Source organism: Crocuta crocuta, unplaced genomic scaffold (genome assembly GCF_008692635.1).
Source record: "Crocuta crocuta isolate KB4526 unplaced genomic scaffold, BGI_CrCroc_1.0 scaffold17, whole genome shotgun sequence".
NCBI lineage: Eukaryota > Metazoa > Chordata > Mammalia > Carnivora > Hyaenidae > Crocuta > Crocuta crocuta.
Window position 1 is genome coordinate 7,365,386 of NW_027532041.1, and position 26,363 is coordinate 7,391,748.

At 35.9% G+C, this 26,363-nt stretch overlaps 1 protein-coding gene across 1 annotated transcript in view; it reads left to right on the top strand.

Annotated features, from left to right (window-relative positions):
- The window catches only part of ITGA4 (integrin subunit alpha 4), an 88,783-nt gene that overhangs the window by 25,054 nt on the left and 37,366 nt on the right, over window positions 1-26,363 (top strand). The window contains exons 10-15 of the mRNA XM_077776378.1: window positions 2,948-3,059; window positions 8,868-8,962; window positions 10,405-10,495; window positions 11,069-11,114; window positions 11,480-11,634; window positions 14,145-14,299. Of these exons, the coding sequence (XP_077632504.1) occupies window positions 2,948-3,059; window positions 8,868-8,962; window positions 10,405-10,495; window positions 11,069-11,114; window positions 11,480-11,634; window positions 14,145-14,299 (654 nt within the window). The remainder of the gene's footprint in view (window positions 1-2,947; window positions 3,060-8,867; window positions 8,963-10,404; window positions 10,496-11,068; window positions 11,115-11,479; window positions 11,635-14,144; window positions 14,300-26,363) is intronic.

The following is a 26,363-nucleotide window of genomic DNA, read 5'->3' on the forward strand; positions in this document are numbered from 1 at the left end:
CTCTCTCTCTCAAAAATAAACATTAAAAAATATGGGCATAGTTTATTCCAAAGTAGATATGGTAGGTGTACAGGTAAGAACTGCTTCTGGTTGAGTTTTAAATTATGGGAAATATTGTGGAGTAGAAACTGACCACTTCACAATTGAATTTAAAGAGGTCTGCTGACCTTATCTTGCCAGTCTGTCTTCTTGGCATTAAATCAAAACAAAGAGTTGATGGGGCCTTAATGGAGTCTTCTTAGTCTGTTCCTTTGATAAGAGGAAGAAGGGAATTGTGAGAAAAGTGGCTAATTTCTTAAAGCTCAGCATTTTTAGTCAGGATTCAACAAAGTAAAATCTGTTTCAGGAAGGTATTTACAATCTTAATCCATGGTTTTAGAGCATTTAATAAGGTCCTATATTAAGCACTAGACTAAACACTTGACAATTTGAGAGCAAATACTCAATCTTCTGCAGTTAAGAGATTTTCAAAGTTCCAAATATAGACCAGCAAAGTTATTAATTGGGATTCCCTAGATGGTGTTTCAACTTAAATTTAATAGTAAAGGCATATCCTCTACAAAGTGATCATGTGTATCTCTTTAATAGAGATAACAAGCGTTAGGTTTTTTTGCATAGATATTTCACATTTCCCTATTCATAAATAGTCATCCTATCTACATCCTCATCCTATGTACTTTGCTTTTATAAACTAAACTTTTTGAAAACCTAAAACGAGGCAATATATGACCTTTTTTTCCTCATTGAAGTCTTAAGCAATCCTAATAGGAAAAACAGATAAAACTGTATTCCTTTGATTTAAAGGGCAAGGAAGGAGTCATACTCATTAGGCTACCTCTTGTTCTTCCCTCATTCCTACCCTGAGGCACCACTTTGAACATGGGGTAATTTCATAACTAATTGCAGCTTTTAACACTTCTGATATAGAGGATTCTTTTTCCCTTCTTACTTCCTATTTAACTCTCAAAAATGGCACTGGCCACTCCTGGCAGTGTGTTGGTTTGGTTTGATACTGTCTGTTCTTCTATTGGAATAGAGATACTGTGTGGAAAGGAATCCTCCATCTTGTTCACCACCGTGTTTTTAGGGTTTGAAAGAGTACTGAAGAAATAGGTGCTCAGTGATTGTTTTTGAATGAATGTAAGAAAGAATGATACTTGAGTGAATCTTGATTATACCTACTTCTAAAATAATTCTTAGAGGTCTCCAGCGAACACTTGGTCCCCATTCTCTGAAGGATACTTGAAGAGTGACCAGTGCTGCTTTTATTTATTTATTTATTTATTTATTTATTTTATTTGAGAGAGACCGCGCGAGCAGGGGAGGGTCAGAGAGAGAGGGAGACACAGAATCTGAAACAGGCTCCAGGCTCTGAGCTGGCAGTCAGCACAGAGCCCGACGAGGGGCTCAAACCCATGAACCGTGAGATATGACCTGAGCCGAAGTCAGACACTTAACCGACTGAGCCACCCAGGTGCCCCAGATCAGTGCTTCTTGAAACCCTTTTCTTGGAACATCAGTGCCATTCTGTCTTTAGGTCTATTCCTTCTCATCCTCCCTGGTGCCCTTTCTCCCTTCTCTTTAGGATTTCCCTTGGAGTTTAGCTTTTTTCATCCCTATTCCCTAATAAGATAATTTGTTTTTGATGCCAGTCATTTTTGTCCATAGAGACGATTCATTAAAAAAAAGCCAAAACACTTAGTGAATATCTGAAATGTAACAAAACCTATGACAAGAGCTGAGCTGAGCGTAATCTTCATCCTGACCTCTAGGACCTCAAGTCTAGAAAAGACACAAACATGAGAGTAAAGAATTGAATACAACATGGTAAATGGCATATCAGCAGTAGGTACAAAGCAGAAGAAGCAATTCACTTTGGTCCAGAAGAATTCGCAGAAGTAGTATTTGAACAAGACCAGTTTAGGAGTTGTTTAGTTGGAAAAGAAAGAGCGGAAGGATGTTTCACAACCACAAGGAAAAGAACATGTGTGATTAGGAAAGGATGAAAAGACTTGTTTGAGAAGAGGAAAGGATCCATGATGAGTGCATGGATTTTTTGTTTGTTTGTTTGGCAGTTGTGACTGCAGTGGCTCATTATGGCAACATTATTGAATGTCTTATAATAACTCCTCTTCCAGCTTAAGAGATAGCAGTTGACCAATCCATGTTTCAGTGCTGCTAGGATAAGGCTCAAAAGACCAGCTCTGTTGTGCCAACTCCTCAACTCAGAAGCTTTCAGTGGCTTCCTAGTCCCTAAATTGAGAGTAAATTTTCCTCAGTATTCAGAATTCCACACCATAACACTTCAGTTTTTTCATTTTGGTCTCCTTCATTACACATACCATTCCTAACAGCCAAATTCTCTGGAAATTAGTTTTGCTGATTGTATTCTCTACGTATCAAAATCGTGTCCATCCTTCAGCCACCTTGAATACCATCTTTTATGAAATCTCTACTTGCTTTACAGTTAGATATGCTGTCTTTGCTTCTTGATAATACAAAGCAGTGTGTGCTTCTTAGTCATTTACATGTTTGTGCTAAGCCTTCCATGTAGCTGGGCTTCTTCAGGAAGGGGATTCTGTCTTCTATACACACCTCTTTGTTTTCCTTGCCTCTTCCCTTTTGCATAGTGCATTGCCTTTAGTAGGTACTCAATAAACATTTGCTAAATTGAATTATCAAAGTGATTTATTGGATTTTCAAAGCTAGGGATCCAAAGTTTGAGAACTTTATGGCTTCTGAGCTCTAATCATACTATTATGTGTTGACATACTTGATAAATATTTATTGAATGGAATGGAGATGTGTGTACTAAAGCTCAATCTGTAGTTTGTCCAACTTGTTTGAAGCATTAGGAAAAAAATCCATATCCAATTACAATAGTAAATCATGTGTAAAGTTGTCAGAGAGGGTCATAATGACATCTTTTCTTCCCCTTTCTGTCTAGGGAGCAGTAATGAATGAAATGGAAACAGAGCTCCTTGGAAGTGACAAATATGCTGCAAGATTTGGAGAATCTATTGTTAATCTTGGTGACATTGATAATGATGGCTTTGAAGGTAATGAAAAGTATCTAATTTGGTACTTGATTTCTGTTTTTAAAATGGAACATGGAAGACAGTATGATTGGAGTTTTAGCCTTGCTGTGGAAAATGGAGCCAGAATGTTATGCTAAGCTCATTTTCTTTTTGTTCTACCGGACTTCTCCTCACTGGTTAGTTACTGATTCTTAATTGACCACAGACTCATTAGACCATCCTATTTAACCCTATGCACAATAAAGTATGTACAGTAAAGACTCAGCAGAGGCTGGTTTCAGGGTTCTAGATGACCCCCATTGTGCCAGGCATCCCTTGTTCAGGTGCTATGTGGTGGGAGGATTTGGGGAATGGCAGGAGAGCATGCTAGGCAGTGGTGAGGGGCAACTGGCAGACGCAGTGATAGTGGCTATTTACCAACTAATATGGAAGCCACTCCCTAATGCACTAGATAGTTCTGTCATAACTGTGCCTGTTGCCTGGATATGAACCCTGCTGTTGAAATACCTGTGTCTATCAGCCTTTCTTCCTAAAATTTACTTTTTTCAGTTGAATGCAGAGTGGTAACCAAGTCTGGTAAAGTTGTGCATAGGATGATGAATGGGTTTGAAAGGAGGGTGTGCAATTTCTAGAGTTCAGCAAATAAGTATTTGATACCTTTAGGGCTCAGAATTGTCTGTCTTCTTAATGTAGTCATTAGCAATTGGTATATAGTAATAGTCAAAACTGAGTTGGATACTGGAAATAGGTGACAAACACTCTACTTTGTTTAAAATGTGTTGGTCTTAAAGAAGAAAGTTAGTGGGTAACTGACTATATTTTGAATACTTTAAATATATATTGAATATATATCACATTGAATATATGAACCCTATTAAATGTAAGAGTGTAATTTGGTGTACAAATAGTACCATTTCTACAGTTTTATCATCTTAAAATAAAAGAATACATATATATATTAAGGTTATTATGATTACACATAAGCTTTACTTTAAAACTTCTGTGAGGTTTTATTATGATGTTATATTTCACAAGAGTCAGCAATTTTGATGTTTATTGCCCATTTACTTTGTGTCAGATGTACCAGGTGGAGGGTATATGCCATAATAAATGTGAACAAAGAGTGACACCCTTTTCTATAATGTTAAAATTATATGGAATGTAAATTTAACACATTAAAGAAAAAAAACCTAAGTGGTGAATTTAAGGATTCTACCTAATATCTATGGATAAAGCTATATTCATGCACTTTGACATTTCATGTATATTATAAGATAATGTTCTTTCCTTTAAAAAGAAAACCATTTAGTAAAATATTATGATCACTTGTACATGTACATCTTGTTTTAATTGACACATTTGAGGAAGACTATTTGATATTTTGAATGTACTAAAATAATACATGTGTGCATGCACATGAGAAGTGACTTTTTTTTTTTTTTTTTTTTTGTGNAATTAGTTCTTAAAGTCTGATAGAGTGGTAAAAATGTCATAGACACTACTGCAGTAGCTAGGAGAATCCCAGGCAGATTTCCCACAGTGTATGAGGACAGACAGAAAATGTTCTGTCCATGAGCGTTAGGAAAAGGAACTGGGGAAACCTTGAGGGCACAAGGCAGTCTTCCAGAGTGCATCTGAGAGCCTAGGTTTCAGACAGGACTTTGTGTCCTGGAGTCTTCAGCTCTTGACTCCTAAAGGTAATGGCTTTATGTGTGGAAGATTGTATTCAAGTGATTATTTCTAATATTTCTGTGGATTTTTGTGCTATTCCAGTTTCATTGATAATTCACTACATGTTGACATTTAGTTGCTATATTAACGCTGATTCGCTTCAGTGCATGCTTGTGTATCTTTTTCTATTTTATCAGTTGTAATTTTTTTTAGTTTTATTGAGATGTAACTGCAATTCAACATCATATAAGTTGAAGGTACAGAACATAATGACTTAGTATGTGGATGTAGTACAAAATAACTACCACCTTGAGTCTAGTTAACATCTTCTCCCTCACATAATTTTTTTACCTTGTGATAACTTAAGATCTGCTTTCTTAGCAACTTTGAAAGAAGCAATACAGTATTGTTAACTCTAGTCATTACACTGTACCTGGCATCTCTAGAACTGTATCTTCAAACAAGGAGTCTGTACCCTTTGACCTTTTCATCTCCTTCCCCTACCCCTCCACTCTGGCAGCCACCAATCTGATCTGTTCCTGTGAGTTTGAATTGTTTGAGTCCACATGTAAAAGTGAGATTCTACAGTGTTAGTCTTTTATTTCACTGAGCAAAATGCCCTCAGAATTCATACATGTTGCCACAATGTCAGGATTGATTGCTTTTTTATGGGCAAGTTGACATTTTAATTTTGCCAACGGGGAAGCATTTTGCACGTTTTAGACCTTAACAAGACTGTGCTGATTTGGAAGTGGGCTCAGAGTGTTGTCCTTCTTCGCTGAGGCCTTTAATTCCTTTCTAACATATCTGCCTGGTGAGAAAGCAAGGCGCCTATGTTTTACATTTCTTTATTTGCCTATTCTTCTACTGCATCTTCTATCTTAATTGTTCTGGGGTAGATGGTGAGGTTACTTTGTGTTCATGGCAGTGTGGGTGGGATTGTATAAAAAGGGTATGAAGATCTCACCTGTTCTTTTCCCTTCCATGTCCAGTCACAGATGCAAATAGACTTAAAGTCCTCTTACTAGGCCACTTTTGTGATGCTTCGTATAGCGGACAAATTATTTTTGCATTCATTATGTCTTTTTTCTTTTTTTTAATTCAATAGGAAAAATCAGGCTGAATTTCCTGTGTACTTAGAAAAGCAATGCAAGCTATTTTCTGAGGACATAACCACTTTGGCAAGAGTCCAGCATAAAAATCTCCTCAGAGTGTGAGGAAGTTAGGGAAGAGATACATGCATAAACCTACATGACAGACACAACTGACAGCACTTTGGATTTCACTCATAAAATCGATACGACAAAACCACTTCTATTTTGGTTTAGATTTTTCACCTTGAACATTATTGACTTTGAGACTATATGTTCAAGTAGCTTCTAAGCAGAGCCATAACGAAATTCTATAATTGTAAAGTATAAGCTATGTATTATTTATGTGCCCCTGAAATGTTGATAAATTATAAGATCATTAACTGAGCAGTTCTTTGACAAAGAACAAGAAAAGTTTGCAGGAGAGGAGGAGACTGGAGATAGTCTGTAGTGTTCATGGTTCTGTAGAGCATGGTGATAGGTGAACATAGGCTCTGGGAGCCAGATGGCAGCTCTAATATCCTGGCTTCTTCATATCCTAGCTCCATGACTATAGCAAGTTATACTCTGTGCCTCAGTTTCCTCATCAAAGTTGCAATCAAAAAGTACTTATCTCATACAGTTGTAAGGGTTACGTGAGAAAGCCCCTAGTACAGTGCCTGAATTATAATAAAAGTTGCATTTATTTCCAGTGTTAGCTGCTGTTAAAATTATTCTGATTTTACCAATAATTGTTACAGTTTGTACCAATGAAATAAAATTTTCAGATAAGAAAAAGGTGTCAGTGTTTGTTCTATAGGTTGTGTCCCAAATTGACTGGAATAGACATGAAAAAAAACATTATTACATATTTTCCTTATTCCTATAACAATTGCTAAAATTTAGTATGTTCTGTAACACATCCAAATTTAATCCTAATAAATAAGAATTTTGATCTATACATAAGATAGGAAAAGACTGAATATAACGCACAAGTCTCCTACTTGAAATGGCATTGATTTGAGCCTTTTCATATTTCATTTGAAAAGGCATATCTGTATTGTTTCAAGATATTTGGCTGACATCACTAGTGCTAGTAACTGATCTTGCAAGAATTTCTGTGTATCCATAGCTTCTCAGCCCCAGACTTGTTATCTTTATATATCATCAAGAATGAAGATACAGGACTCTAGTTACTAATGATGTAACCACAGTAGTTGAAGTATAAACCGGCCATGACTACTGGCACCCGTAACTGGTCTTGTTTTCAGCGGCCACAGGATACATTCCCCCCATCCTTTCCCTTACCTCCCTCTTCCTCTTGGCTTTTCTGTTTTCCTTCCCACTCTTTCCCCTTATGTACCTGTGAGTGTTTAGTTTGCACATATATGGCTCTAGCTATTTCAAACTAATTGCCATTGATCATGTGTCCCATGTTGTCCCTTAGTCCCCTGTCATTATGCAGGCTACTGCCTCTGTCAAAAATGTTTTTACCCCTTTTTTTCACCTGGCTATGACCTGTCAATACTTAAATCTCAGCTCAGGAGTTCTCTTCTATGCAGAGCCTTTCCTAATTTCTACCACCTTCTCATATGTAGTGTTTTTATTCTGGTTTTACTTTCTCTTCATCCCTGCTAGACTGAGGCTCCTTTTCATGGCACTGTCCTGTATGGCTGGTTTCTGGTAAATGCCCAGAATACAATATGTGCTCAATAGTTTTCCACTGAATAAATCCATGAATGGGTGTAGTTGCATATGAGAATTTAAAATAATTTGCAAAGGTCAAAAGAGAGCAACCTTACTATATCTAAACAATAGATATAAGGTAGGTCTATCATTTACTTTTAGATGCTATTAGAAATTATACAGTATTTCACATAGACTCCTATCAAAGAGGCATTTATTCTCATTGAAATAGCAGTCAGAAATTACCACCATAAGGCAAACCATGAGAGACTCTTGAATGCTGACAAAAACTGAGGACTGTTGGATGTGGGAGGGAGGGGGGAATGGGCATGGAGGAGGGCACTTGTGGGGATGAGCACTGGGTGTTATGTGGAAACTAATTTGACAATAAACTATTTGTAAAAAAAAAAAAAAAATTAAAAAAAAAAAGAAATTACCACCATAGTTAAAAAGGTTTCAGATCTGATAAACTAAGAAGTATGGACTATCACGAAAGCAAACTTTATTTTGGGTTTCTATGAAAGTAATAAGAAAACATTACATGTAAACGAACCTATGAATAAACCCAAATAAATAGACATAGACGTTGTAAAACTAATGAAATGCTTTTGCAGCTATAGAATATTATTATTCTCCTGTTTGTTGTATATTTATGGCCCTTAAGCAATCGTGTCATTCCTAGTTTGTTTCCTTTTGCTTATGTCAGTTGATGAACACTTTATTTTTTCTCTTGGCGTCATAATCTGCTACAAATATCAATAAAGTCATAAAGGTGATGCCGTCATTACTTCACAGAACAAATTCAGTGTCTAAAATCCAGTTTGCATGTTTGTACGTGTGTGTATACAGATATCCTTAACAAATACCTTAATTACTTCCATTGGAACAGGAAGTAATTTAGAGGGACTTTTGCAAATAAAGTAAAACCCAGAGCTCATAATAAAGACTCTTAAGGTTATAATATTCACAGATGATAATTTATTATGTGCCCAGGTCTCCTCTAAGCACTGTATGAGTTATGTCCATGCTGAGGGGGAGTTCTCTTATGATCCCAGGCTAGATGTGAGGGAACTGAGACACAGAATGGGTTAAGAAGTGGACCCGGCTGCCCCATGATTTGGTGGTTTGGCTGTAGAGCCCAGGCCCTTAACTATGACTAGGGTATGTTTCAGAGCCATTCACTCTACTTCTTCCATGCACAAATTTTTTACACCATCCTGCACATTGTTACAACGATAATTGTATTTTGTGATGTTTTTCTTCCTATCTAGTGAGTAAAGTATTCGTTTCTTGATAAGGAGTTTTCATATGTGATATAAATTAAGTAGCATGAAAGTTAGGCTTCAGAGTTGAATTCTTTCTAGTAAGAATTTATTTTTCTGCCATTTAAATTCTTGCACAGATGTTGCTATTGGAGCTCCGCAAGAAGATGACTTGAGAGGTGCTATTTATATTTACAATGGCCGAGCAGATGGGGTCTCGCCAACGTTCTCACAGGTAGGATACTATTCCATTTTCAAGAGAAGCATTGTTGATAAACAGTTCCTGAAACTTGTAGTGTTAATGTGGATTTATTTTTCTTATATTTCCTCTTTCAGGTACTTAACATATTCTATTCCACCTTTTTTCTTGTAATAACAGTAGTTGGTCTCATTTTGAAGGTCATTAATAACTCTGGAATCACATATTTTCTCCATAATTAAGAGTTCTGGTTCATATCCATTCTAGTTTGTATTTAATCTAGTAAAGATTTCCTCTCGGGACACATGGGTGGCTCAATCACTTGAGCGTCCACCTCTTGATTTCGGTTCAGAGCGTGATCTCATGGTTCATTGGACTGAGCCCCACTTTGGCTCTGCACTGACAGTGTGGGAGCCTGCTTGGGATTCCCTTCCTCCCTCTCTCTGCCCCCGACCCACTCACACACGTGCATGCATGCTCACTCACTCTCTCTCTCTCTCTCTCTCTCTCAAAATAAATAAACTTTAAAAAATTTCCTCTTCATTCCATCAAATTTATGTTCTGAGATCGTATCCGTAGAATTTCAGATAAGCCCACGTGGATTTGATTAACTGTCTTCCCGTGTGCCTAAAGCCCCATGTTTCAGGGAGGTCGCACAGGGAGAGCAAACACATGACACTCTGATTCTTTCAGGAAGCAGCCACAAGATGGGAGCTTTTAATAAAGTTCCCTGGTCTAACTCTGACTTTACTTTTGCTTTTTGATAAATCAGGATATTTCAGTGCATTAGGAAACACTCCATACATATGCAGAAAAGAAAGGTTTTTCTAAAGATCCGTTTGTGGAAATATTAGCTAATACTGCTATTTCTGATTGAGCAGAATAGGTAAATGCTTCTCCATATTGAACATGAAGCACCTGTACTTGTCTAGTAAAAATTATTTTCTTAGTATGGATAGCAGCCAGACACGGATAAATCAGTATCTGGGTGTGAAATTAGATATATGGAATAGGAAACACATGTCTGACGTCAGTTTTCACATACTAGGAAGCAATCTGGCTAAATGGGGTGACTTTCATCGTAAGCCTTAGTAGTAGGCTCCAGTAAGAGATCATATGTCTCATTTTCCAAATTACTCTGGTTATTCATGTTCATCTGGGAAATAAATATAGAGCCTAAAAGAAGAATGGGGAGAGAAAATCAGGACCGCTTAAGATCCATTCTGTATAATTTTCTTTTTGTGACTTTTTCAGTCAGAAGGTGACTTTTTTCTTGTCACAAAATAGATGTTACCTGCTTAATTCAAGCTGGCAACTTTCATTTCTCTTAGAACCAAGCATTTGACATAAATGCATTTTGTTAGTAAATGTGCCTAGGTGTTATAAGGTTCATAATTGAACTAGACCATTGCTTCTTTGAGATATTTTTTGAGATACTTGAATGTTAAAAAACTGCTTCCTATTTACCGATTTTTCAGAGAATTGAAGGACTTCAAATCAGCCAATCTTTAAGTATGTTTGGACAGTCTATATCTGGACAAATTGACGCAGATAATAATGGATATGTAGGTGAGTAGAAAACTGACTATTTCATAAGTTGAAATGAGCTCTATCATGGTGTTGCTTTATCACGTAGAGCTGGTATGGAAAAGTTCTAATTTACTGATAATTTGTTTCTTTCCTTTCTAAAGCTCTTTTGAATTGAAGGATGGGTCAGAAATGGTCAAATAATTATTCAGTTTACTGTGTTAGTTACTTGACATTTTTTCCTTGTTCTTGAAAAAAATGAAGAGCACCCATGGAAATAAACACAAGGTACTGAAAAGAAAGACATTTTTTGTACCTTGAGAGGAGATTCCTGGGTGACTATGTATAGTCTAAAAATTGAACTTTTTTAGTAAGCTTATATTATAAGCCTTTATCATAAAGTTTATTTACATTGTAAAGGGATGAATGTTATTATAGATGAATAGACTCCGACAAATGTGGAATGAATCCTAAGATGTAAGTTTCTCTCTGGCAATTTATTTTCTGTAAATAGTGTTTGGATACAGTCAAAAGGTGATACATAGGTATTTATGGCTGAAAAGTAACTCTCTTTGACTAATGATGTTCATTAATCTGCTGTTTTTCATCCTCCAGATGTGGCCGTTGGTGCTTTCCGGTCTGATTCTGCTGTGTTGCTGAGGTAAGGTTGATGCATTGCACTGCTGAATGCCAGTTGCGCTTAATTGTGAATGATGGGAGGCAGTTTTTAAAATCACCGGTGGTGACCTCATAATGCTTTTTTCTTGGTATTAGGAAGTTTTATTGAACCTTAGGATTGTATTTCCACCTTACGTGGATATTATAATTAAATCCTCAGGCAAAGTGAACATTTTTAAAAATTCAGGTGAAAATTTTTCTTGATTCGTGCACAGAAATGTAATTGTGTATATGTGCACTTGCTCCTAATAAAGCAATTTCATGAAGTCACTTGGTCAATGGAAACTGACAAACGCAGTTTTTTTTTCTAAAGGAAAAGTAATATTGCTAATTTTATTTCCTTCTTAGGACAAGACCCGTAGTGATCGTTGAAGCTTCTTTAAAGCATCCTGAGTCAGTAAATAGAACAAATTTTGACTGTGTTGAAAATGGATTGCCTTCTGTGTGCATGGATCTAACACTGTGTTTCTCATACAAGGGCAAAGAGGTTCCAGGTTATATTGGTAAGGATGGCCTTACAGCATTTCCCTTGAGTGTGCACTGCACTCATGAATCCCATGGTCATCTTCTGAGCCCTGACTTTGTTTCACCTTAGAGGTGAATACACCTTTCTGCCTCATCTTTTGGATTCTCAAGTTATTCTAACCAGTGAGTGGGGAACAGTAGGAGGCTATATATAGTTTTCTAGAAGTCACGACAAGAAGTAAATCAAGAGTATCACTTGCTAAAATGGGGTGAGTTAAATTGAACTTAATATATAAAATATCTTTAGAATAGAAAGAACATTACCACAGCTTCTCCTTTGTTTAACTAGGTCCTTTCACAGCGGGAGCTGTATTAATTGGAAGTCCTGAGAGGCAGATTGTTTTCTCCTTTGAGTGATTGAAGAAGCTTATCTCACATCTAGACCTTGATTTCAGTTTCCATAAATAACACACATCTCTTAAGGATTTTCTATGACTGTCAGCTCTTGAGAGTCATGTCCATTCCTTTATATAGGTAGTTCTCAGTTACCTGCTCTGCAGAAAATTGCATTGATAAGGCTTGTGCAAAATTGTGGTTAATCTCAAGTCACATATATATGACTTTATGAATATTTTTTTTTCTAGCAGCTTATGTTCTTAATTATGTAAACTTAAGCTAGTATTAGAATAACTACTAATGAAACTAGTCAGTGGTAGGAGAGTGGCATACTTGGGTTTATGAATTGGACATTAAAATTAGGTATTGGGTGGCTCATGAACTTTATCAAGAGTTGATAGTATTCATGACCCTACAGGCTCCCATGATCTAAATATCACAAAGGGCAGCAAATACACCGAACCAAATGACGGGTATGTTAACAGAAGTCTCCTTCTGAATTAGCCTGTAATGAGAAATACAGAATAAACCTTGTATATCTACTTTAGAACAAACTGACTTTTCATAGTGCACTGCAAACGTCCTGGCTAGGCATACAGTAGTACAACAGTGGGCAAAAGCTTAACCCAGTTACAGATCGAAGAAGTGTTAGTTTCAGAGTCTGACCCCAGTGACACAGGCAAACTAATGGATTAGCTGAAAGATGCATGTTAAATAGATACGACTATCTCCCTTTATGTAAAATCCATGTTTGTTTTATTACTAATTCCATTGTGACCAGATGTTTTTAAAAATGGTTGAAAACAATGCATGAAAGTCGTAAATGATCACAGCATTGTTACAAAAGCAAGCGTTATAGTTGCATAGAATGCGTCCTTGGGAGAAATAATTCACACGGTAAGCATGTTTCATGAAACCAGAATGTTTTGCTGCTTACTGTGAGTGTATTTTTATTCACCCATTTTTTTCTTTTTGTCTGTACTCACGGTGGTGAATTGTAGATGGCTGTTTCAATTGCTGTTCCACCTCTGAGGCACTGAATCTCCGTTATTGTAATTTTGAAGCCAATTGATTGGGACCTCATTGTTTATTTTCTAAATAAAACTCAGGTTAAAAGATTTATTTGAAACTTGTAGGAGTAATACAGGTTTTATGTTTCCTTGAAATAAGTAGATAAAATCCTTCTGAGAGAATAAGTTACTCCCAAGATGTAAATGAACACTTCGGGAATTATATAAACTCTTTAAAATACCACTTTGAATTATTGCTCCTATATAATGAGCAATATCGCAGCTGACTTTTAAATGTAGCTTGTTTTATAAAGAATTCTTTTAGATTAAAAAATTGCTCTCACTTTCTTTGTAGTATCTGCCTTGGAATTTTTTTGGTTGCTTGTTAATTTTCCTTCTATTTTTGCTTATTGAGGATGTTCTTTGGCTGATGATTATCTATTATGTCATATTTGAAGTAAATCTTACTAAACTGCCAGAATATTTATTCAGAAGATGTCTATATGTGGCACAAATACACTGGAAGAATCAAACTGGAAACCAGTAAAAACATGGAGGAGACTAATCAGGGTCTAGGGCTGGAAAAGGAGACATCTTTGGGTGAACTGTTTATATAGGTTTGACTTGTGAATGATTTGTTCACTTTACATTTTAAAAAATAATAAAAATTAGTGACCTCTCAAAACAGAAACAATATTGAACCCCACTGTGTTCAAAATTAATTATGGAACCACACAAGATAGAATTATTGCAAGTGATATGTGAGTACAGTATTCTGTCTGTGCTTCCTTAGTCAGACATTGTAAGAACAAAAAGGGACTCCAAAGAAATATGAGACTCAGAACTTTATTAGTAGTTACAGTTTTAGTATTGTAGCTTTGAAATATATATAGGAAGATTAAGTAAAAACCTGCATATGTTAACAGTTAAAAATAGAAACCTGGAGAAAAGCTGATCAATTTTTGTCACAATTTTTGCAATTTGTGTTTTCAATGTTTCCTCTTCCATATTTTACGTTAGTTTTGAAAAGCCATTTAAATAAGAGAATATTGGATATCATTTTGACTATTTTCATTTCAAAAATAGTAAATGCTTTTAGGTACTTACCTGTGTTAACTGCAGTTCTCTCTACATTTTTGCAGTTTTGTTCTATAACATGAGTCTGGATGTGCACCGGAAGATAGAATCCCCATCAAGATTTTACTTTTCTTCTAATGGAACATCCGATGTGATGACAAGCAGCATAAAAGTGTCAAGCAAAGCAGTTAACTGTAGAACACATCAAGCATTTATGCGGGTAATGGAGATGCATTTTTTATTAATGAATATGTAAACTTCAGTATTATCACTGCAGTAAAAATCTTACTGCATTGGTATCTTGTTATAAAACGTGGTTAAAAACAGGTGTGATCCCCTCCTCAACTAGCTGGCCTGTTGTTCCAGAGTTAAGATGTTCAGCAGTCCTGTGATGTGGATAATTCAGAGTCTGCATTTTTCATCTTCTTTATTTCACGTTTATCATTTTACTGCATCATTCTTTTTCAAGATTTGCCTTTTCCTTTCTACAATTGCTGTTTTCCTTTCCCTGTTTTATATGCTTCCCTAGAAATGTACGTATTGAATAGCTGTGCTGAGCCTTCTGTTCNGACTCTAACGAAGCAGAAGCCATCGTGACTGCTTTTGGATCAGCTCTTTGTCCCCATGCCAGCATTGTCAGTGATGTCAGTGGGAACTCACAAGGTTGTGGCGTGGTGGGGATCATCTGTGGGCCAGGACAGTGGCTCTCAGGATGTGTGGGGATATGTCCTGCCAAAGCACAGCCAATTTCATGTTTCTTTTATTAAAATACTCATTCCCAAACCGATCATCACGTTCCTTGCGTTGATCAAATTTTACCATGTGAAGCAGTGCCAGGTCTTTTTCATTAGGGAATGGTGTACTTCATCAGAAAATCTACGGTCACAAAGAAGCCAAACTATTCCCAGGAGCCCCTTCTGGGATTTCAAATAGTAGCCTCCGCTTAGAACTTAATTTTCCCTTAGATACTTATTCCGAGCAAATGCAAACAAGCATCAAGGCTCTAACACTATTAAATGCTAAGAGCAATAATCCCTGTGTTATTTCCTCATTTCCCTTAACAGTTTTTATTGTACCAGAATAAAGCTATAAGATAGTTAAGAGCCAAAGCTATAGAATGATATTAATGTAACCATCATTTATATGTTAGGGATAAAGAGTTTTTTTTTTTTTTTTTTTAAATCCTATATAGTTGAGATTGTATTTAGTCTCCACAATTGACTAACCTATCATTGAGACCATTTCAAGGGCAGTAAAAGGACCGACATTAGACATCGACAAAGAAACATTGTGTTGAATTTGTATGACAGGAAATTGATCTGACTTATTTAGTTAGTCCTGTGTTTCTTGGCATTGTTCCAACAGGTAAGAGTTCATCAAAATTCTACACGTTCGTCAGAATAAATTTGTAGCAGAAATGACAGTTTAGCAGAGGTTTCTGTGTTGTTGATGCACACTTGTAGTGTTACCCTGTATTGATGGCAGCAGGTTACAGCCATGGACTTTCCACCATATTGTCAGTGTCAAACAAAAGCACTTACCTCAGGGATTGGTACATAGTAGAGACTTTTAAAAAACTCATTGAAACCATTATTAAAATTAAAACAGGTTTAGTTGTGATTTGGGAAGATATGGGAATATAATGAGAGCATTTTCCATCCCCACCAGCATGGTAACTGGAAGTATTTAGCAACGTTAATACTTTTCTGCTTCTATAGTCCAAAAGAATAAAACAAAAACTGATATTCTTTTTTTTATTTAAAAAATGTTTATTTGTTTAGAGAGAGGGAGGGAGGGAGACAGCAGGAAGGGAGCATAAAGAGAGGGAGAGAGAGAATCCCAAGCAGGCTCTGCACTGTCCACACACAGCCTGTCAAGTGGCTCGATTTCATGACCCTGGGATCATGACTTGAGACAAGAGTCAGATAATTAACTGATTGAGTCACCCAGGTGCCCCAGAAACTGTCTTCTGCCTTCTTAGTGATAGTAAAAAAGAGCAGTGGTCAAGACGCTTGGATTGTCCCTTTGTTCCATAAAACCTGTCCAATACCAGGAATATTAATGGACATATTCTACTTCAACATCACTTACAATGAAATGAGGTGACACTTGTTACTTATGGGGCCTGGCGCACAGCCTCCACTTCTCAGAGACTCTCTGCCAGTTGGGTACACTTTCCTCCTATAGTCGTTGGCATTGGTCATACCAGAAATACTCCACTCAATTAAATTCAGTAGGTACTTGAGTACCAACACTGTGTCATTTCTGTTTGAGACCCTTGTATATATCAGTGAATGAAATATAAAAAGATTACTACCTTCACTGAGTTTATAGTCTAGTGGAGTGAGATAAACAACATGATAAAAATGGAAATTTTAGATTATTTTAAAAGATAAGCGTGTTCAAAAAAGAAAAGGGCAGAGTACAGAAAACTCTGGGGAAGAAATGAGGGGTGCATTTTATTTTTTTATTTAAGTATAATTAACACACAATGTTTTATTAGTTTTAGATATTTTATATGATTCAATGATTCTGTGCATTAGTGATTATCACAATAAGTGTCCTGTTTTTAAAATTTTAACTCCAGAGTAGTTAACATACAGTGTTATATTAATTTCAGGTGTACAATATAGTGATTCAACAGTTCTGTATATTACTCAGTGCTCATCAAGAGAAGGGTGCACTTATTCCTATTTATCTGTTTCACCTGTGTCCCCCTCCCTCTGTTCTCTGTATTTAAGAGTCTTTTTGTTTATCTCATTTTTTCTTTGTTTTGTTTTTGTTTTTTAAATTCCACAAATGAGTGAAATCATATGGTGTTGGTCTCTCTCTGACTTATTTTAGTTAACATCATACCCTCTAGGTCCATGCATCTTGTTGCAAATTGCAAGATTTCATCGTTCTTTATGGCCAAGCAATATTCTGGTGTGTGTCCGTGTGTGTGTGTGCGTGCGTGTGTGCACATGCATGTGCACGCACAGGTACACACCACATCTTTATGCATTCATCTGTCATTGGACACTTGGGTTGCTTCCATATCTTGGCTATTATAAATAATGGTACACTAAACATGGGGATGCATATCTTTTTTGAATTAGTGTTTTCATTGTCTTTGGGTAGATACTCAGTAATGGGATAACTGGATCATATGGTAATTCTATTTTAATTGTTTGAGGAACCTCAGTACTGTTTTCTAATTGACTGCATTAGTTTGCATTTCCACCAACAGTCCCAAGGATTCCCTTTTCTCCACATCCTCACCACCTCTTGCTTTTCTTCTGTTTTCTATATTAGAAAATATTTTTGGTTTTGTTTCTCTTGCCTCAGGAAACATGTCTAGAAAAATGTAGCTACAGCTGGTATCAAACAAATTACTGCCTATATTTCTTCTAGTTTTATGGCTTCATAAAATGTTTAAACATAAGGTGTTTAATCCATTTTGAGACTATTTTTGTGCATGGTGTAAGAAAGTGGTTCAGTTTCATTTTTTTGACAGGTAGTTTTTCAGTTTTCCCAGTACTATTTGATGAACAGACTGTCTTTTCCCTATTGTATATTCTTGTGGGTTTATTTTTGGACTGTATATTCTGTTCCATTGATTTATGTGTCTGTTTTTATACCAGTACCATACTGTTTTGAATACTACAGCTCTGTAATATAAGTTGAAATCCAGAATTATGATACCTCCAGCTTTGCTCTTAAGATTACTTTGGCTATTTGGGGTCTATTGTGGTTCCATACAAATTTTAGGATTATTTGTTCTAGTTCTGTGAAAAATTCTTTTGGTATTTTGATAGGCTTTACATTGAATATCGATTGCTTTTGGTAGTATGAACATTTTTTATTGGTTTCAAGAGTAGAATGTAGGGATTTTTCACATACGTAGAACACCCAGTGCTCATCACAACCAGTGGCCTCTTTAATGCTCAGCACCCATTTAGCCCACCCGCCTCCAGCAAACCTCAGCCTGTTCTCTGTATTTAAGAGTCTTTTATGGTTTGACTCCCTGTTTTTATCCTTTTACTTTCCCTTCCACTATGTTCATCTGTTTTGTTTCTAAAATTCCACATGAGTGAAATCATATGACACTTGTCTTTCTCTGAGTGAATTATTTGGCTTTGCTTAGCATAGTATACTCCAGTTCCATTCATGTTGCTGCAAATGGCAATTTTTTTTGATGGCCAGTTAATATTCCATTTTGTGTGTGTGCACCTCTTTTTGTTTTAATCCATTCATCAGTTGATGGACGTTTGGGCTCTTTCCATAATTTGGCTAATGTTGATAGCACTGATGTAAACATTGGGGTGCATGTGCTCCTTCAAATGAGCATTTTTTTGTGTCTTTTGGATAAATTCCTAATAGTGCAATTACTGAGTTGTAGGGTAGTCCTATTGTTAACTATTTGAAGAACCTCCATGCTGTTTTCCAGGGTGGCTGTACCAGTTTGTATTCCCACCAACAGTGCAAAAGGGTTCCCTTTTTATGCATCCTCACCAACATTTCTTTTTTTTTCCTGAGTTGTTACTTTTTAACCATTCTGAAAGGTGTGAGATGGTATCTCATGGTGGGTTTGATTTGTATTTCCCTGATGATGACTGATTTTGAACTTTTCGTGTGTCTCTTCCGGGTGTCTTTTTTGGAAAAGTGATTATTCGTGTCTTCTGCCCATTTATTGACTGGATTATTTAATTTTGGGGTGTGGAGTTTAATAAGATTTATAGATTTTGAATACTAACCCTTTATTCAATAGGTCATTGGCAAATATCTTCTCCTATTCTGTAGGTTGCCTTTTAGTTTTGCTGATTGTTTCCTTTGTTGTGCAAAAGCTTTTTATGTTGATGAGGTCCCAGTAGTTCATTTTTGCTTTGGTTACCCTTGCCTCTGGAGACATGACTAGTAAGAAATTGCTGCAGCTGATGTCAAAGAGGCTGCTCCCTATGTTCTCCTCTAGGGTTTTGATGGTTTCCTATCTCACATTGAGGTATTTTATTCATTTTGAATTTATTTTTGTGTATGGTATAAGAAAGTGGTCCAGGTTCATTCTTCTGCATGTTGCTGTCCCGTTTTCCCAGCACCATTTGCTGAAGATACTTTTTCTCTTCGGATATTCTTTCCTGCTTTGTCAAAGATTAGTTGGCTAAATAGTTGTGGATCCATTTCTGTGTTTTCTATTCTGTTCCATTGATCTTTGTGACTGTTTTTGTGCCAATACTGTACTGTCTTGATGATTACAGCTTTGTAGTACAGCTTGAGGTCCAGAATTGTGATGGCCTCCAGCTTTGGTCTTTCTTTTTCAACATTATTTTGTCTGTTGGGGGGGGGGGGGGTTTTTTCTGGTTTCATACAAATTTTAGAATTGTTTGTTCTAGCTCTGTGAAGAATGCTGGTGTTATTTTGATAGGGATTGCATTGAATGTGTAGATTGCTTTGGTGTAGTATTGACAGTATTTGTTCTTTGAATCCGTCATCATGGAATGTTTTCCACTCTGTGTTGTCTTCAATTTCTTTCACAAGCATTCCATAATTTTCAGTATACAGATATTTTACCTCTTTGGTTAGGTTTATTCCTGGGTATCTTATGCTTTTTGGTGCAATTGTAAATGGGATTCATTCCTTGATATCTCTTTCTGCTGCTTCATTATTGGTGTATAGAAGTGCAATAGATTTCTATATGAACATTTTGACAATACAGTTTCTTCCAATCCATAAGCATGGAGTATCTTTCCATTTGTGTTCTCTCCAATTTCTTTCATCAGTGCTTTACCATCTTCAGAGGAACAGGTCGTTCACCTCCATGGTTAAGTTTATTCCTAGGTATTTTACTTCTTTTGTGCAATTGTAAATGGGACTGTTTTCTTAATTGCTGTTCTACTTCATTATTAATATATAGAAATGCAACTGATTTCTCTGTATTAAGTTGTGATCTGACTGAAAATATTTATCAGTTTTGTTTGTTTTTAAAAGTCTTTAGAGTCTTCCATATATAGTATCACATCATCTGCAAAGTTTTACTTTTTTCTTACTGTGTTAAGTAATGGTGGTGAGAGTAGGCATCCTTGTCTTGTTCCTGATCTTAGAGGAAATGTTTACAGTTTTTCACCATTGGCTATGATGTTAGCTGTGGGTTTTCTATATATGGCCTTATAATGTTGAGGTATGTTCTCTTTAAATCTGCTTTGTTGAAAGTTTCATGAATATACTTTGTCAGATGGTTTTTCTGCATTTGAGATGATCATGTGGTTTTTATCTTTTCTCTTGTTGATGTGATGTATCACACTGATTTGTGAATACTGAACCTCCCCCACCTTGTACCCCTGGAATAAACCCCACTTGATGGTGGTGAATGATTTCCTAACGTATTATTGAACTCAATTTATTAACATTTTGTTGAAGATTTTTATATCTTTGTTAGTCAGAGATACTGGCCTGTAATTGTCTCTTTTTGTAGTGTTTTTGGTCTTGCTATCAGGGTAATGCTGGCCTCATAGAATGAATGTGGAAGTTTTCCTTTCTCTTCTAATTTTTGGAACAGTTTGAGAAGAATTGGTACTAACTCTTCTTTAAATGTTGGGCATAATTCACTTGTGAAGCTGGTCCTGTTCCAATTGTTTGTTGGGAATTCTTTGGTTACTCAATTTTATTGGAAGTAAGTGGTCTGTTGAAATTTTCTATTTCTTTCTGATTTAGTCTGGAAGGTTACACATTTCTAGGAACTTAACTATTTCTTCTAGGTTGTCCAATTTGTTGGCATATAATTTTTTCATAATATTCTTTTATAATCCTTTGTATTTTTGTGGTGTTAGTTTTTTTCTCTTTCTGATTTTCTTTGCTTTGGTTTTCTCTCCTGTTTTTTCTTAATGAGTCTGGTCTAAAGATTTATCAATTTTGTTGATCTTTTCAGAGAACCAGGTCTTGGTTTCCTTGATCTTTTCTCTCTCTCTCTCTCTCTCTCTCTCTCTCTCTGTGTGTGTGTGTTGTCTCTATTTCATTTATTTTTGATCTAATCTTTATTATTTCCTTACTTTTATTGGTATTGGGTTTTGTTCTTGTTTTTCTAGCTCCTTTAGGTGTAAGTTTGAGTTGTTTGGTTGAGTTTTTTCTTGTTTCTTGAGGTATGTCTGTATTGCTATGAAACTTCCCTCTTAGAATTGCTTTCATTGCATTCCGAAGATTCTGGACAGTTGTGTTTTTATTTTCATTTGTTTCCATGTATTTTTTAATTTCCTATTTGATTTCTTGGTTTGCTCATTTTTAGTAGCATGTTGCTTAGCCTCCACCTGTGTGTTATGTCCAGTTGTTTTCTTGTAATTGATTTCTAGTTTCATGTCCTTGTGGTCAGGAAAGATGCATGATACAGTTTCAGTCTTCTTAAATTTATGGAGAGTTGTTTTGTGGCCTAACATGTGATTACTCCTGGAGAGTATTCCATGTGCACTGGAAAAAATGTGTATTCTGCTGTTTTTAGATAGAATGTTCTGTATGTATCTGTTAGGTCCATCTGGTCTAATGTATCATTCAAAGCCACTGTTTCCTTGTTGAATTTCTGTTTGGGTGATCTGTCCAGTGGTGTAAATGGGGTGTTAAAGTCCCCTAATATTCCTGTATTCCAACCAATTTCTCCCTTTATATAGTTGAATGATTTCTTTATGTATTTGTGTGCTTCCATATTGGGTGCATAGATAAAATTGTTATACCCTCTTGTTGGATTGTACCCCTTGTATAGTACCCTTCATTGTCCACTGCTACAGTCTTTGTTTTAAAGTCTATTTTGTCTAATAAAAGTATTGCTATTATAGCTTTTTTCCCACTTCCATGTATGTATTTTTTTTTAAATGTTTTTATTTCTGAGAGAAAAAGAGACAGCGTGAGCTTGGTAGGGTTAGAGAGAGAGAGAGGGAGATACAGAATCTGAAGCAGGTTCCAGGCTCTGAGTTGTCAGCACAGATCCCGACGTGGGGCTCGAATCCATGAACTGTGAAATCATGACCTGAGTCGAAGTCAGACGCTTAACCGACTGAGCCACCCACGTGCCCCGTATGTATGTTTTTAACTGCATTTTCATTCTGTATGGATCTTTAGGTTTTAAGTGAGCCTCTTACAGACAGTATATAGATGGTCTTATTTTTTTTAATACATTCAGTCACCCTACGTCTTTTGATTGAAGCCGTTAGTCTATTTACTTTTAATTATTGGTAGGTAACATACTTATTGCACTTTATTACTTATGTTGTTTATTGTAGTTCTCTGTTTCTTCTCTTGCTCTCTTCTCTTGTGGTTTAATGGCTTTCTTTAGTGTTAGGCCTGGATTTCTGTCTCTTTGTTTTTAGGTGTAAGTTTGAGTTGTTTGGTATCTATTAAAGGTTTTTGATTTTGCACGAAGATCATATTATAGCATCCAAAGTATATAGCAATTTGTATTCAGCTGATGGTCACTTAAGTGTGATCCCAGTCTAAAAGCATTAAATTGTTATTCCCTCCTCCATATTGTATGTATATGATGCTGTATTTTGCATCCTTTTATTTTGTGTATTCCTTGACTGATTTTCATAGGTAAAATTGATTTTCAACTTCCGTGTTTTAACTTCCATATTGGTTTCATAAGTGATTAATCCACCTTTATGGTGTGATCACATTTACCTGTGAAATTTCTCCCTTTCATAATTTTCTTCTAGAGGAAATGCTTATGTTTTTTATATCTTAGTGTTTTTTCTATTGAAATTCTCCTCTTTTAGATGTGACTTTTCTCTCTATGATAATGTTCCTTGTCCATGTAAGTATATGATAATGAATCTTTGCCTTTGCTATATTCATATATACAACTTTATTAGATCTTAGTGGTTTCTTAAAACTTAGATCTTAGAACAAGGGATAATTTTGAGGCTGCTTTGATTTAGGGAAACTCAATTAGCAATTGGCAGCAGTTTTTAGAAATGTTGGAGCAGCCATGATGAAGTGAGACTTTCCTTAAGGCTTTTATAGATGATATTTTTTGGTTGATCTTGATGGAATCCCTGCATCAAAAAATTCACTGATGTTTGAGAAGAGAAGAAGGGTGGTAAAGTGGGACGACAAATGAAGTAACCAGATTCTCTCCCTGCTTGTAACATGTCTAGTAAAGGTAGAAATTACATAGCTTAGGCATCTGATCAGGAATGCCTGCCACTTTTGATATTCTGAGAGACCCAGTGAGTTCAGTGGCCTTAGCACGTTATATAATTATGAAATTAACCTGCCTACACATATAGTAAATTAGTTCTTTCCCTTGATTCCTCAACTTTCTGGATTTTATATTTATGAAATAAAATTTTATTTTGTTATGTAAGTCTTTAGGCGACTTCTAAAACCCTTTTTCTAAAATAATAACTTCAAGGAAATGAAGGTATGTTTGATTAGTAATTATATTTTATTTGTATTTTATGTATTCATTCATACTGTTAAGCTATACTAATACATAATTCAGTGAAGTGGCATTTGCTCTGAAGCAGTTATATTTTAACCAGAGCAAACTATGGACTGATCCATACAGGCATATATTTGTACTGAAAGTCTAAGTACAAGCAAGCTATATAATTATACTGATGTTATGGTAGTCAGGAAGTGGATGAATGATTCCAGATATGTTAATTCTTTGTTAAGATTGCAAGGTCTTTGAAGAAAGAATATTACTTTTTGCATGTTTGCATTCTCTTAGAGCTAATACAACTCCCTAAATAAGGTAAAAATAAATGAATATTCTTAGAATTAATGAGTGAAGTGTTCTATGTGCTATTTAAAGAATTCTGTAAGGGAAAATCTGAGCATGTTCTATTGGTGTTATGGTTAGGGCACCTGTTTGGGGGCTGGTATCTTTTCTGAGGATGTTGGTAGTGCTCCACTTCAACAATTCTCCACTTCCCGAACCAAGCTTACTAGCTGGAGTGGTTATAATTACGGATGGTAGTGCTGGCTTAGGCTCCAATCTATGCTTCATTCTACCTTCTCCCTCCCCAGTCCACTTCCCACATTAGTACCATTTGTACAAAAACATAAATCTGGGGGCACCTGATGGCTCAGTTGGTTAAGCAACTGATTCTTGATTTCAGCTTAGGTCATGATCTCATGGTTCATGAGATGGAGCCCTGCCTCAGGCTCTGTGCTGACAGCATGGAGCCTGCTTGAGATTCTCTCTCTCCCTCCCTCTCTCTCTCTCTGCTTCTCCCCTGCTTGCTCACTCACTCTCTTTGCTCTCTCTCTCTCTCGCTCTCTCAAAATGAATATTTTAAAAAGCATAAATCTGATCATATTCCTTGCTTAAAATTCTTCTAAGACTTTTCATTCCTCTTTTCAGTGTAGATTGTGTGGCCCTCTTTCTTCTGTACTTGTGTATACATATGTTGGAATGCTCAAACCCCACACTGTATATGGATTTATGGATTATATAGATGGTGACATACATATTGACTTTCAGTTTTATATCCCCAGAGACTTCCTTGTACATAACAGACCCCAAATAAATATATTGGAATGTTTATAGTACAGTATTGTTTTTCATTCAGGAAACCTTATTAATATTTCTGGCTCCACCCTTCAGGTTTTTCCACTGCATACACAAAATAGGAAGACATAGGCTTACTGCTCAGTGGCCATAAATACAAATTTCTATAAAAGTTAAACAAGAAGGCAGACTTTGTGTAATTTCAGACATATGGTAATTTGCATGCTTGTGGGTTGCCCTATTTTATGTAATGTCCATAAAAATGTGGCATGGAATCTTCATTATTTTTAATATAGATAGCACATGACCATCCAAATGAAAAATTGTAAGCAAATCTAGTTTTTCCCTCCCAAATACTTAATTAGTCACTCTAAGACATTTTTGGTATTCTCGTCTTTAGGTGGAGCTGTTAAAGTTAAATAAGTGTGAATATCTGTCAAACACAGTTCTTGCAAGAGTGCACGTACATTTTATATATTGTGAGAAAAGCATAATTAATAGCTAATTAGGATAATGAAAGTAATATACACCAGATGTAGAGAAGACCTTGTGGAAAATTAGTATGAATTAGATAACATGTGATTTGGTCAAAGCAAGCTTGTTGAGAAGAATTAAAACAGTGGACATGTGGAGGGACAATCAGTGGCTGTCTAGCTCCTACACCTAGGGAATAATTTAATCAAGTTTGCTATTGTAATACTCAGGGCTTCAAGCTGTTCCGTTTTCACAAGTTGATAACTTGGGATTTGGGCCTTGATTTGCAGCATTCCTATATGGTCAAAGTTTCATGTTAAGATGATCAGTGTTCAAGTAATTTAATAAAATCTGCTCCGTGTATAAGAATGGCAAAGTAATGAGAGATCTCAGGTACTCGTTTCATGCCCCAACTTGTCCAGATACCACTTAATTAATACAAGTCTAGTACTTGGTATGTAACTGATTTTCTACTTAATATTCATTAAGTGGCAATAGTCTGATTTTCTTTTTCATTAAATTCCTTCCAAATGTTCACCTGAATTTCCTATTATAAGAAACTGAAACTCAGTAATATCTTGATTAGTATATAGCTGTGTTTTGAAGTGACATATACATAATCAGTCTCTAACATCTGTTGATATCTGAAATGCCAAGCATCGTGTTAAGTATTTTACAAACACTATGCCACTGAATTCTCATAACAATAGGTATAGGTATTATGAGAATTGTCATTATCTCCATTTTCAGATGAGGTAACTGAGCCATAGAAAGATGAAGTAATTTGCTCAAGGTCACACAGATAGTTAAGTGTTGCACCTGAGATTGGACGCCCACGGGCCTATACCTACAGGCCTCTTGCTTTTAAGGATGGTATATGTATATTGGCAGTTATAAACATTGTAAAAAGGAAAAAGAGTATCTTTTTTATTTACATAAAGGCATAGAATAGGTGCAATCTTTCATGTGATAAATCATCTTGATTCACTTATGTTATTGATTGTATCAAAAGTTACTACAGATGTCAGTATTATAGCCATCATCTGTATTATAGGCATTTTTTCCTACCCATTAGGGATTACTAATTGAGCTTTATAAATTATCTGTTCTTCATTTGTTTTCAGGCAGTAATGTTTAAGCCACATTCCAATCTTAAAATGTCGATAGGTAATAACTTGTTCCACTAACGTTATGGACTAGGAAGTCTGTTAATAACAGTGTCATGGATCTACTCAGGAACTGGATAAATATAAACTTCAATTATGGTTTAAGGTAATTATCTAGCCATGATGCAAACACTTGAGTCTATTTAATGGTTAAAAGGAACTTTGTTGAA